Source organism: Falco cherrug (assembly GCF_023634085.1).
Source record: "Falco cherrug isolate bFalChe1 chromosome W unlocalized genomic scaffold, bFalChe1.pri SUPER_W_unloc_1, whole genome shotgun sequence".
Classification (NCBI taxonomy): Eukaryota; Metazoa; Chordata; class Aves; order Falconiformes; family Falconidae; genus Falco; species Falco cherrug.
In genome coordinates, this window is record NW_026599288.1 from 2948790 (window position 1) to 2962826 (window position 14037).

At 41.3% G+C, this 14037-nt stretch overlaps 1 protein-coding gene across 1 annotated transcript in view; it reads right to left on the reverse strand.

Annotated features, from left to right (window-relative positions):
* Positions 1–2315: 2315 nt before the first annotated feature.
* LOC129734855 (potassium/sodium hyperpolarization-activated cyclic nucleotide-gated channel 1-like) overlaps positions 2316–14037 on the reverse strand; it is a 196864-nt gene continuing 185142 nt past the window's right edge. The window contains exons 7-8 of the mRNA XM_055700188.1: positions 9929–10093; positions 2316–3706 (exon numbers count right to left, since the gene is read on the reverse strand). Of these exons, the coding sequence (XP_055556163.1) occupies positions 2916–3706; positions 9929–10093 (956 nt within the window). The 3' untranslated portion in view covers positions 2316–2915. The remainder of the gene's footprint in view (positions 3707–9928; positions 10094–14037) is intronic.

The following is a 14037-nucleotide window of genomic DNA, read 5'->3' on the forward strand; positions in this document are numbered from 1 at the left end:
ATATTTGTACTCAAGAAATATTACAAGTTAGTGGTAATAGATTAAATGAGAGTTTAGTGAGAATTTTTTTTAAAAAAATGAATTCCTCTAAACTACACAGGAACTATTCCTTAGGAAATGCTTGAGTAAATAAGGTAGCATCCTTGAATTTCTAAGCCCTCTTTTTCCTACTATTCAGATAATGACTCAGACTTTTTTTTCTCCACCTCCCCACACTTAGTGCATATAATTTCTGGGGCTCAGAACAAAGAAAAAAGCAAACAGCTCTTCTTTCATGGTAAAGCAAAACTTGCCCACTTATAAAGATATTGGAACCAAAAAATATTCATGGTTTTATTGTATATATTTTCTTCAAATTATTAATAATATTATATTTATATTTATATTTATGGCTTTGCGCAAAGACAAAAGAAAAAATATCTAACTCATCCCTGGCCATACAGTTATTATAAGAATCAGATTTATAGTCTTCCCAGCAGCAGTAAAATTCAACATTTTTCATTAATACGTTTCATCCTGTACAGATGTGAGATTTCATACTTATGGGCTTACTTATGTACAGAGAAAATAGGTCACTTCTGAAACTAGCAATGAACCTTTGTATTACAGGAATGTTAGCAATTTGTTTCTTAATCTAAGTACATAGACATTCGTACAAACATATATATACACATATATAATTTTATACTCTGTACCATTTTTTAAATTAAGTTACAAATCCTAGATATTGTCCACTCTATTACAAATTCATTTAAAAATTATTATGGTTTTGCTGAAAGACCATATGAATTAATATTTCTTCATAGTGCTTAAAATAAAAAAAAATATATAAAAATATTTCACTACTAACCCCATTTCTCCTAGCAAATGTAAACCTTAAACAGTGTGAAAGATCAGTATATGATCTTAATTAACTGAAGTAAATGGTCTTGCAGTGTATCCATAATGTTCCAAACACTTTTAAACAATCGCTTCTTCGTATACTATTCTGGGCCACTTGAATTAATGGCAGCAGCATGTTAATGGGTTAATTACATTGATTTTTAATGGTGAGTGGGAGTCAGCAAAAACTGGAAGTTTTTTTTAAAAAATGTATTTGATGTACCACTTTATTAAAAGGTGTAACAGGCATAACAGGCAGCATGGGTTCAAGCTCTGTGGAGCTTTATAATATTTACTTGGCTCTCAAGTACATCTGGATTCATTGCATTATGTAGTTTGTGATATTATTTAATTTTTCAATGCATTGTTAAACTCAGCATTAATGGGAAAAGAATCAGTCCTTTGCATTCACTTCCTTCATGAGTCAGCTGGGTTTTAAGGAACAGAATATAGCTTGTATCATATCCATAATGCTGATTTTTCAATGAGTTAAATTATGACACATTTAGTTTCAATCTCTATTTAATGTGACAAATCAGACACAAATGATTACGAAAGAACTTTTTTGTGGATAACATAATGTGAAGGTTTGAGCAAACAACAAAACGTTCACAGAACAGTATGCTTTAACCCTGCTTTCTGTCACCATTTCCTTACTGTTTTGAAGACATAAAAAATAAACCTCATACCTATGGGCTATGCTTGGCACTACATGCCTTAGGATATACTAGCCATTTAATTACAATATACACAGAGCAAATCGTGCATTTCCAGATAGATTTGATGCTATATTATATTTATATATCGAATACAAAACTACAGTGAAGACACAGAAAGCACCTGAAAGCCTAAATCAAGCTATGGTTTACAAATAATCCTTTAAATGAAAAACCTCACTTCTAGACTTCAACCAGAGATTCAAAGTCAGAATTATAGTAATTTTAAGGTAGACACAATTAATGAATGGTTATTAGTTCCTAAGATACCATAAAGCCTTTTCCTAAAATGGCCGACCAAACCTATTTTTATTGTCTTTTTTTTTTTTGGTTCTCCAAAGCATGCATGGAAAATTTTCAGATGCTATTGAGGGCAAGGAGAAGAAAAGTGATGGCACTGGTGAAGTACAAGTGGCTTGCAGGATCAAGCATACATTTTTACATAAAACATTGCATGTAAAAGTAACATTAAAGCCACTGCATTACAATTCAACACTTATGTTGCACTTAGGTTCAATAAATTTTAAAACTGTAAATTTCAAAGTGAAGAGCTGAACCTAAATTCCTAAACAAAGACTTTGCAATGATACAGCAACAGCAGCTTTTTTTTTGGGGGGGTGTCTAAAAAGTTATTTATAATGGCAATATTTATAGTCTTTGTAAAAGTCTTTAGCAATGTGAAGACTGAAGTCCGCCCATTTTTCTGAAAGAGCAGAACAGTCAACATGTCATGAGGTTACAATCTATCCAGAAGAGTGCTAGTGCCAGCATTTTGATTGCAGGTGTTGGCAATTATTTGGTTTTAAATCTAATTCTGAATGGAAAGTGCTAAAATATGAAATGCAATAGGAAACAACAACTGAATTCTTCCTGACAAATTAACAACATATATGTAATACATTAAATAATGAAGGTTTCAGAATATCACTCAGTGTTATATTATAGTTGCATTGATTTTTTAATATATATGTTTGAACTTTTTTACTGTGTTGACAGTTTTTGCATGAAAATAGAAAACCTCATAAACAGAGAAATCTGTCAGACTGATTTTAAAGTCAACATGTTAAAAATAAATAATATTACAGCTGAATTTAGAGTTCTTTAATGGTTGCAAGAAAAGAAGATGAATTCCAACAAGTTTTTAAAATTCTTTCATATATATATATATATATATATATAATTTTTACATTCAAGGGAAAAGCTGTCTAAAATATTTTTCTCATAGTGGACTGCTGGGGTACATTAGGAAATAAGCTAAAACTGTTCCATGGATGGTTCTCAGTTCATTACAAGTCTGTTGCTCACAGTTACCAGGAATCATAAGTTTGATGCGAACCGTGGTTTGTCTCCCTCAGGCTCTGTGCTTAAGACTGTGGAAAAATCCCTTTGCAGACAGGCTGTGGGTGGTGTGGCCACCCGGTTTGGGGGTATGGCTCCTGAGGACATCTGTCTGAAGAGTGAGACACGCTGGGGGACGGTGGCCTGACTGGCTGGGGGCATGCTTGTACCAGGGGTGGGCTGTGGGAGGGAGGCAAGGGACTCTTCCACAGTGGGGTGAGGCCTGGTGATCAGGGTAGAGATCTCATGGGGCAGGGAAGGCTGCGAGGCAGAGAGGGGCCGCACCTCCTGGGTCAGATTGGTGTGGTAGAGGGCCTGGGTGCTCTTGTGTACCTCATTCTTCTGTGCCTGCGGTTGCTGCTGCATGAGAGAGAGTTGTGAGGTGGTTGATGAGACATACTGGAAAGTTCGACCAGCGAGAGGGCTCTGTACAGGTGGGCTGCAGATTGCAGTGGTGTAGGAGCAGGGTGAGAGGATGATGGCTTGCTGGGACATCTGTGTGCTGAGCGAGGTGGAGTGCAAGTTTCCATGAGAAAGGCTGCTTGTGGTGTAAATGGAAGGGGACTGCATCCTGATGTGTAATGATGAGGTGGCAGTGGAGGTGCTGGAGTTCAGCACAGGCATCTGCTGCAAGCTCACTGGGGCAATGGTCTGCACCATCTCTCTGTCATGCTTCAAAATCTGCTTTAAGACCTCATTTTCCTGGTTGTTGAAAACCCCAGTGTTGAGGTCCTTCTGGAACTTCTGCAGGAGGATAGAGTTCTTCTTCCCTTTACAGAGAGGCAGAAGAGTTAGCAAGCCTGACACACAGAGGCAGACCCTCACTCTGACCTTGCATTTCAACCCCCATCACTGAGGGCCACATTGGCATTGTAAAAGCCTGAGCAAACACAGGGTTGAGCCCTGGCCACAGCTCAGCAGGGAGCCCACTGTGATAGGCTGCACTGCACCAATCTCCCCAGGACCCAAGGACTGAAGACCTCCTCCCTTGAGGCAGAACAGTGCTGAGCCTCTCCAGGTACCAGTGCTGCAGCAAGTCATGCTGGCATGCAGCTCCTGACAGCTGGTCTCCATGTACACCCAGTTTCCCCTCTCTTTGTACCAACATGGCAGGTTTTCATAACACCATTGTGCTCAGACACCTGAACTTTCTGTGCCTCTTCACTTGTAGTGCACTGCTATTACTACAATTATTCTGAAAGTGTAACCATGGTAATTTACTGAAAAACAGGGTGAAAAAAACCACCAGGCTCTGCATGTATGTCTTTCCCATTGAAAAATGATCCTAATTTCCACTAAACTATTACACAAGTTATAAATATATCTGCCATTTAGCACATTGCCTGGAACTAATTATTAGACATTAGTAACCAGTGACCACTAGCTTGCAAGAAATCTTCTTTTTAAATATTTTTGAATTAATATGAACTCACAGCTAATGTTAAAACTGCCTACACAATAAAGAATGCTATACACTGTGTCCTGATGTTTGCTTGATGGCTCTTGGTGTCTGCAAGATGTAGACACTATTCTGTGTCATCAGATGCACAGGAACACAATTGCACTCAATTGTTTCTTATTTTTCAATAAAATGGTTCATATTTTATCTTTTGTCCTGTGTAGATAGCACTTCAGATGGGATTACTACTCCAAGAGCAGACTGGACTTTACTACTAATATCACTTAAGCACATATTACTTTGAGTTGGACTACATTTCCAGACAGTCTTGAAAAACAAATTATAAGGCTTTGAAAAGTCTTGAAAACATAAATTAATGCACTGACTGTTCACAATCTGCAAAATACTAAAACAAGTCTATTAAATATTTGAAACCTGTATACATGTATTTATTTATTAAACATTTAATATATTAAACAAGTTTTCTTCCTAATTGGGATAAATATTTTAGGCATAGCTGCATTTTGAAACCAGCGTCAATAATGCTGATCAGAGTGCATTTCTCCTGACCAAAGACCATATATTTTTATCTAGTATGTCCTATTAGAGAAGTCCAGAATGTCTGGATGCACAACAGCAGACTCCACACACACTGTTTTGATAATCTGCCATATCATTCTGCCTTTCACTTGGATATCATTGGCCTGCTTTCCTGATTTCAAGTAGATCTCAGTAATGCCAGTGTGCAGCCATCAATGCTAGCAGCACCCATGTTGTGAGGAAAACAAGAGCCCTGCTGCAAAAAAAAAAAAAAAAAAATCACTTCAACAAACATGGGTTTTGTGAGTGCTGAGAGACTTCAGCTCTTCCCAGCATTATAGATGTCACCTGTAAAGTATTTATGTAGGAAAATGTCATCCACTGCTTATGAAACTGCAATAAACCCTATGAGTGCTGAGGGCAGCAAAAGAAATGTGGGATTAATAAGTAATACTAATGAAAATTAAAGTATACAAAATAATCCTCAGAGGACTATGAGAGTTTTCCAAAAGTCAAAAGTTTTAAATACTAAAAAGTGAGCTTGCAGAATTTCTTGTCTGGACACATTTTATTCATAGATCAGCAGAACATTTACTGCAGCATAACAGAAACAAAATTGTGGGACAGGGCCTGAGAGGCAAGTCTCCAAGTATGGTCCAGCCGATAAGCAGGGATGTGCTGGAGCTTGTTGGCCATAAACCTTGGGAGGATGGCCATAAAACCTTGGGAGGACTGCTACTAACCTCGGGAGGACAAGGAATGTGAATAGATAACAACCGACAGGATGAGTCAGGCCGAGAAAAGATAAGGGAATGAGGAACAGATGGCCCAAAAGAGAAGTTGGGGCGAATGAAGAGACGGGACATAGCTTGATACAAGCAAGATGTTGATTTATTGTACACAATCACGAGTTTATATATGTTTTCAGAAGCTGCGCGCTTTAAACAGATTGGTTCTTTAAGCTAAGCATTACATACTAGGCAATCCCTAATTGGTTAACTACAAACAAAGAACACTTTAAGTAAGTTTCTACAGTCATCAATTAGCACAAACTTGTTACTTCTTGCAGGAGGGGGCCTGGAAATCAGGACCATAAGTAACAACCAGTTAGCTGAAAGGAATGTACTTGAGTTTGTAGGCCACAAACCCTGGGAGGACAAGGAATGTGAATAGATAACAATCGACAGGATGAGTCATGCTGAGAAAAGATAAGGGAATGAGGAACAGATGGCGCCAAGGAGAAGTAACAGGTTGCTGTTAATTGATGACTGTAAAAACTTACTTAAAGTGGCCTTTGTAGTTAACCACCAATCAGGGATTGCCTAGTATGTAATGTGTAGTTTAAAGAACCAATCTGTTTAAAGCGCCCCGGCCTCTGATAACATGTATAAACTTGTGATTGTACACAATAAATCGACATTTGCTTGCATCAAGCAGCGTCCCGTCTCTCATCGTGGCAAACTGGTGACCCCGACATGATGGGTTTATGAACCACCAGGCTGAGCGGCAGGTCGTGAGTCCCACAGAACGTTGAATGAGCTGCTGAAAGGAAGCAGGAATTGAAAAAAAGTCCCTCTGGAATTTAGAGGTGAGCTGTGGGAAACACGGGGAATCAGGCGTCTTCCCCCAAAAGAAACATATATGAGCTTATGAAAGCTCTCCTTAATAAGCATGAAAAGAATATTCCGGGGCATGATCTCAAGGCAATCCTTAGATGGGTACAGGTGAAAGTACCCGCTGTAACTGCATCTAATATTTTTACGTGAGAACTTTGGGATGATGTGGGGGTAAAACTATGGGATGCGGCTACATCGGGGGATGCTGAAGCGCAGCGCATGCTCCCATGGTGGAAAAGCTTTTTTAAGATTTTGAAAGCACAGGAAAAAAGTCACAGAGACAAAGCGGGGGGGGGGGGGGGGGGGGGGGGCAGGGGGAGATGGAAACTCTCCTACAGTACCTCCATTACCGCCGGAGGACCCAAAACCGCCTGACCCCTTGAAGGTTTGTGCCACGGGTTACCCCCCAAAGGAAGACCCCTTTGATCCGGGGCTGGTGTGTAGAACGAGCTGAGGCATCTGTACTACGTGATGTCTCACATTCTGAACTGTTTGCCTTATTACAAGAGCTTGTCTTTCTCTTAGACTCTCGCCCTCACCCCTATTTTGTTATGCATGTCAGGGCACATACCTCTTTACCTGGCTTTATTACAGAAGGGAATCGACGAGCTGATATGCTCAATTTACCAGTACAAGTCCTACCAGATAGTCTAGCACAGGCTAAACTAAGCCATTCTTTCTTTCACCAGAATGCTGGAGGTCTCAAACGGCAGTTTGGGCTTACCTCCCATCAAGCGTCTAATATTATCGCCGTATGTCCTGACTGCCAAAGGCATTCTTTTCCATCCATAGCAGGAGGGGTTAATCCTAGAGGACTACAGAGCTTACAACTATGGCAAATGGACGTTACACATTATCCAGAGTTTGGTAAATTAAAATATGTCCATTCCTCTATTGACAACTTTTCAGGTGCTCTGTTTTCTTCTTGTTACACAGGAGAGAAAGCTGGTGATGTCCGCAAGCATTTGATGCATGCTTTTGCCGTCTTGGGCATACCCTCCCAAATAAAAACGGACAACGGTCCCGCATATATCTCAGCTGCAACAAAGGACTTTCTTGACTCATGGGGCATAACCCACATTACCGGTACTCCTCATTCCCCTACAGGTCAATCTTTGATTGAACACTCTCATCAGTCTTTGAAACGCTTACTACAACAACAAAAAGGGGGAATGGGGACTGCAACCCCTGAGGAACGACTAAAGAAAGCTCTGTATGTTTTCAATTTTTTGAATTGTTCTTTAATAGATAATAATCCTCTGATAGTTCGGCATTTTAATGCGAATGCTTCACTTGAGGCACGAATTAAACCTCTGGTGTTGGTCCGTGATCCAGAAACAGGTAAGATTATGGGACCATATCCTCTTGTGACATGGGGAAGAGGTTATGCTTGTGTTTCCACAGAAAAAGGCCCCAGGTGGATTCCGGCGAAGAACATACGACCCTTCCGTGAATCCCTACCAACAATCATCCAGTGAGGACTCCGATCATCCTCCGGATCATCCCCTCGATCAACAAGTTTCTGAACCTTCTGGGATCACAAATAACTGAAGCAGTATAAACTGAACCCTGTGGACTGAAAATGACTAATCAATGTAGAGAAGTATCAGTCGTGGGAATTTATTGTACTATTGATATGGAGAAATAGTGTGAAATGGGGACAATGGACACCGACTGTGATTGTATACGTCTGCTCGGGAATGTGGGTATGGTGACTGGTCATGGGTGCGGTGTCTGGTCACATAGGCACACAGCTTTGAGGAGACGCCTGCCCCTCTTCCTCTAACAAAGGGGAGATGGGGGTGGGGTGGGGGGGACACGACACGGGACTGGACGGGACACGACACGCCTGCCCTTCTTCCTCTAACAAAGGGGCTATTTAAAAAAGAATGAGAAAAGGGTGAGAGACATTCCAAGGCTATCTAGAGGAAGGGAGTGCTAAGTCTCCTTGCTGGAGAAGATTGGATGGTCACAAGGACATGAATCACCTTTCCTTGCTGAAGAAGATCGGATGGTCACAAGAACATGAATCACCTACAAACCTGCAAGACCGCCACATTCCAGGCAAAGGACTGATAAGCTAATTAACATACGAAGCGGGGTTTAGGTAACGAATATGTATAGGCGTTAATTGAATATTCATTTGTTTTATTGTATAAATGTGAGATGGTTCATCACTTTGGGTATGCACGCTTGTGGAGGAGCGATCCCCCGTGCACATGCGCGCAATAAACATACCTACTTTATAACTTTTGAGTTATAGAGTCTAACTCCGTACGTCACTATATGCGGGCGCTGTAAGCCTTGGGTCTTATGTGTGTGCTATAACTGTAAAAAGGAATGGTGGTGTAGAGTAGTATTAGCCAAACAATGGTGTGAAGGCTGTCTTGTTAATGGAATTAATACTGTTAGGTCCATGTAGCTTCGGACGCCTTTCTGTCCTGACTCCTAATACATCTGATTTTACAGCACCGTCTGTCTCATAGGGCAAAGCATGGCATTCATGCATATGCTCCCAATTGTGATGACTGCGTGGAGTTTTGGTCTTTTAGTCAACGCTTTGCTGCCTCCCTTTTTATGCCTGGAGCGGCCACTGGAAAAGCATTAGCGACTTTAGATAAGTTTGGCTGCTGGCTTGCTAAACAAATGAATGCTACTAGCAATGCATTGTCGGGTCTTTTATTAGATGCAGACAGTGTTCGCCATGCTTCACTGCAAAATAGGGCCGCTATAGATTTTTTGCTTTTAGCGCAAGGACACGGCTGTGAGGATATTGATGGCATGTGCTGCATGAATCTCTCTGACCACTCGGAATCAGTTCATGCCAGCATTCAACAACGTGAAGCTGGAGTCTTTAAACTTTCACAAGACAACAGCTGGGATTGGTTGGATAAACTTTTTACCCTGTTTGTTGCAGTGTCTACAAAAGTGGATAACACACTCAATGAAGAAAGTTCTTTTTGTGCAACAGGTAGGGGGAGATGTGGGACAGGGCCTGAGAGGCAAGCCTCCCAGTACGGTCCAGCTGATAAGCGGGGATGTGCTGGAGCTTGTTGGCCATAAACCTCGGGAGGACAAGGAATGTGAATAGATAACAACCGACAGGATGAGTCAGGCCGAGAAAAGATAAGGGAATGAGGAACAGATGGCCCAAAAGAGAAAAAACAAGTTTGTGCTAATTGATGACTGTAGAAACTTACTTAAAGTGTTCTTTGTTTGTAGTTAACCGATTAGGGATTGCCTAGTATGTAATGTGTAGTTTAAAGAACCAATCTGTTTAAAGTGCGCGGCCTCTGATAACATATATAAACTTGTGATTGTATACAATACAAAATTTTTAAGAAAGCTTTCATCTGGACATTTTATCCTTCAACTCAAGGAAAAGAAAAGATAGAAAGGTTTTAAGAATTCCAAACATGTAAAAAAAATAATAATACCTATCCTGTCAAGTCTATCAATTGCCACTGTTTCAAAGGCCCTTCTCATCATGGGGTACTCTTCCAGAACCTCGTTGAAGTTGTCCACTGAGAGGGAATACAGGCGACAGTACGTGTCTGCTCGTACACTGGCAGTTCGACGGCCCTTGGTCAAAAGGCAAATCTCTGGGAAGAGAAAAATTTAATACACACAGGAAACAAAGTTAGTGAACCATGTGAAACTTAAAAGCTAGGAAGTGACTTAACACTAACAGTACTCAGCAGCAATTTTTCTATTGCTGTCTACGCAAGGTTGCAGAGGCAATTCTGAAGATGTTTGATTCTATTTTTGCTACTCTGAAAAAATAACTAATCTCCTTTAAGAGCCATGTTTATAAGTTTTCTCAGTCTAGACGAGGGGACCACAAACTATGGCCCACAGGCCGGATACGGCCCCCCAGGGTCCTCAATCCGTCCCCCGGTATTTACAGAACCCCCCTGCCCCCCAGCGGGTGTTGGGGGGGGGAAACCAAGCAGCCACAGATGACTTCCTGGCACTTCATCCGCGCACCAGCCCCCTGTTTAAAAAGTTTGAGGACCCCTGGCCTAGACACTGATTTCATCAGGCCTTTTTAAAAATATCTTCTTTAAGTTGTAAGAAATGATCCATCCGCTGTCAAACACAGCTTGCTGACTCAGTTAACCCAAGTGATTATATTGATTTTTTTGGAAATACTCCACTGACAATCATTCACTAGATTTACTAAACTTATTTAATACATGATATCATGATATTTGAATATAAGAACTGCTCTAAGAAAAAATGCTTCAGGCATGAAAATGCCTTCTGTTATCTTAGGTTTTAAGTCCTAGGCATTTTGGGAGAGTAAACTTATGATTTTAGACTTTTTTTCCTCATTGGGCTAAAAAACTAGAACTCTTTTAACCTCCGCTTACTCCATGTGAATAGTCTAGTAGACTTTCTCTGCAAGTGCCTCAAGCAGGAATTCACCATTCTCAAACAGAAGAGACCAAAGCCATACGCAGAGTCCCAAGAAACAGCCCCAATCCTACAACAGCCAATTCCTGAACCCACAGGAAGAGGGTTACTGGATAAAGGCCAAAGCCAGTGCCTGAGGCTTATAACAGCAAAACATACAAGACAGAATAAGAAAGACACATAAATCCATCTTAGGGAAGTTTCCCAACTGAAGGCTTCAATATTCAGACATGTTACATGTTACTGTCTTGAGATGCTTCGGAACCCCCAGAGCAGCCCAAGCCTGTTGAAGTTGTGAAATAGCATCCAGAGCCTTCTCCCCAGTATAGGCAGATGCTCACACAACTTTTGAGAAGGTATCAATGGAGACATGAACGTACTGTAAACAACCAAAAGAAGGCACATGTGTGACGTCAGTTTGCCACTGATCCAAGTTCTGATATCCACGTGGATTGACCCCTTGTGGAAACATCAGCCCAGGACCCAATCGCTGACACTCCGGACAAGCAGCGATGATGGATTTTGCACCCTCAAAAGATATTTTAAATTGACAGACAAGTGCCCAAGCACCCTGATGAAAAAATTGATGAGACATGAGGGCCTGTCGTATCAGATCCGGCACTGGAGGAGTCCAAGTGGGAGCTGCAAGAGCATCAGCATGGGCATTTCCTTCACAGATGAATCCTGGCAATCCAGTGTGACTGCGGACGTGCGGAATGTAATATCTATGTGTATGTTGGCTCACTATTACCCATAATGCTTTAACAAAAAAAATAGTTGTTCTGAATTTACCTCCTTAAGCAGTGTGCAGTCAATACATCACGTGACATCTACAACATAAGCAGAGTCTGTAACAATGTTTACAGCACATAGAGAAAACATTTTAAAGACAACAATGACAGCACTAAGTTCAACCAATTGAGGTGATCCCTGTGTTAAGTGTATCAGTTCTCGCCATTGCTTCCCATCATGCCAAATGACCACTGCCTTTCCCAGTTTCCCAGAAGCATCCGTAAAGACCATAGGGCCTTGCACTGGGCCATCTGCTGCCAGCAGCTTTTGAAGTATTTGTATGTCCGAATAAGTTTGCAACAATTTATGACTGGGAAGATGATAGGATATATGTACCTTAAATCCTTCCAGAGCTAACTGAAACAGTAAACTGTTTGCCAAATACCAGCTTATGTAATAGTGTTCAATAGGAATTATCAAGTAATTAGGATACTGGCCCATGAGTTGAACACACGGTGTATGTCCTTTGGTGATGATTTTTGATACTAGTTCAATCTGAGTGCTCACTGTCTTCCGTGGTTGTACAGATAAAAATAACTATTCTAAGACATGTAGCGGATCCTGCTAGCACTCATTCCATTGGCCCAACAATCCCATGGGATGATAGCTAGCAATGACAATATATAAACTTATTGGAGTTTCTAAGTCTACACAGAGTACCCTTTTTTGTTGCAGACCATCAGCCACCCTCTCTAGGGCTGAGGTGGCTTCTTTAATTAGTGATCGGGGAGACATTAAATCAGTGTCACCCTTCAATAGATCAAAGAGTGGTTTCAATTGGTCTGTTGTAAGGCCCAAATATGGCCTTACCCAATTTATGGTCCCTAATAATTTTTGCAAATCATTTAGGGTTCTGACATTTACTCGGAGCTGGATAGACTGTGGCTTAAGTGTTTGATATAGCACTTTATCTCCCAAGTATTTCCACGGGGCTTGTTGTGGAATCTTTTCTGGTGCTATACGTAGCCCAAAGGTGGCCAACAACTGCTGCAAAACTAGATACACTTGTTGAAGTTCAGCCTTATTTGCAGCCGATACAAGAATATCATCCATATGATAGCAATGCACTTGTGGAAATTGTTCCTGTACAGGTGACAATGCCTTTGCTACATACCACTGACATATAGTAGGACTGTTTTTTATACCCTGCGGCAACACCGTCCATTGGTATCACTTACAAGGAGTCATACTGTTTCTGCTAGGTATTGAAAAAGCAAATTTACATTATCAGCTTCATGTAAAGGAATACTGAAAAAACAATCTTTTAAATCAATTACCAAAATGTCCCAGTTTCATGGGATCATCATTGGGGAAGGCATGCCCGATTGCAGGGCTCCCATTCCCTCCATTACATCATTTACTTTCCTTAAATCTTGTAACAGGCACCATTTGCCCGATTTCTTTTTTATCACAAACACAGGGGTATTCCAAGGACTATGGGAAGGTTCTAGGTGACCTTGTGCTAATTGTTCTTCTACTAACTGTTGGAGGGCTACACACTTTTCCTCAGGAAGGGGTCACTGTTCCACCCAAACAGGGGTATCTGTCTTCCAAGTCAAAGGCAGAACAGGTCTTTGTACACCCTCCATCACAGCGGCCCCTATTAAAAATCCTTCTGGGTACCAATGATAACTCCCCATTGTCCCAAAACATCCCGTCCCCACAAGTGCAGAGGGACATCAAGCACGTAGGGACTGATTGCTGCTGTCTGGCCTTCAGGGTTTCAAACTTGCACCGTATACTACTGACTTTGGACACTTTGTGTCACACCACCCACTCCTGCCGAACAGACAGGCCAAGAGCAAGGCCAAATGCGTGCAGATATAAAAGTTACATCTGCTCCCATGTCAATCATTCCGGTCACCTGTATTGTGGAAGGGGTCCCTTTGGCTAAGGTGATTTTAAAGGTTAGAGTTGGTCGAGCGTTTTGTATGCCCCGAGTCCAGAAAATTTGTGGTGTTCCTGTTGAACCAAACCCTTTTTGCCCCAGACTTTGTCATGGGCATAATTAACTTGCACCCAGAAAGAAATTAATTGTGCAATCCAGCTACCTTCAGGAATTGACATGGGGGGTGGTCCACACCATTGCTTGAATCTGACCCATATAATCAGCATCAATGACTCCTGGTAAGACAAACAAATCCTGTAATGTTACACTAGAGCAAGCAACAGTGAGCTCAATCTATTGCCAATGGGTCCCACAGTATTCAGTGGGACCTTATGTACTTTATCATCCTCTATTGTGATGGCAGTTGCTGCGGTAACATCCAATCCAGCGCTCCCTGAAGTTGGGGCTGCAAGTTGGCTGCATAAGCCTGGAATTGTTGTGGAGGATTCA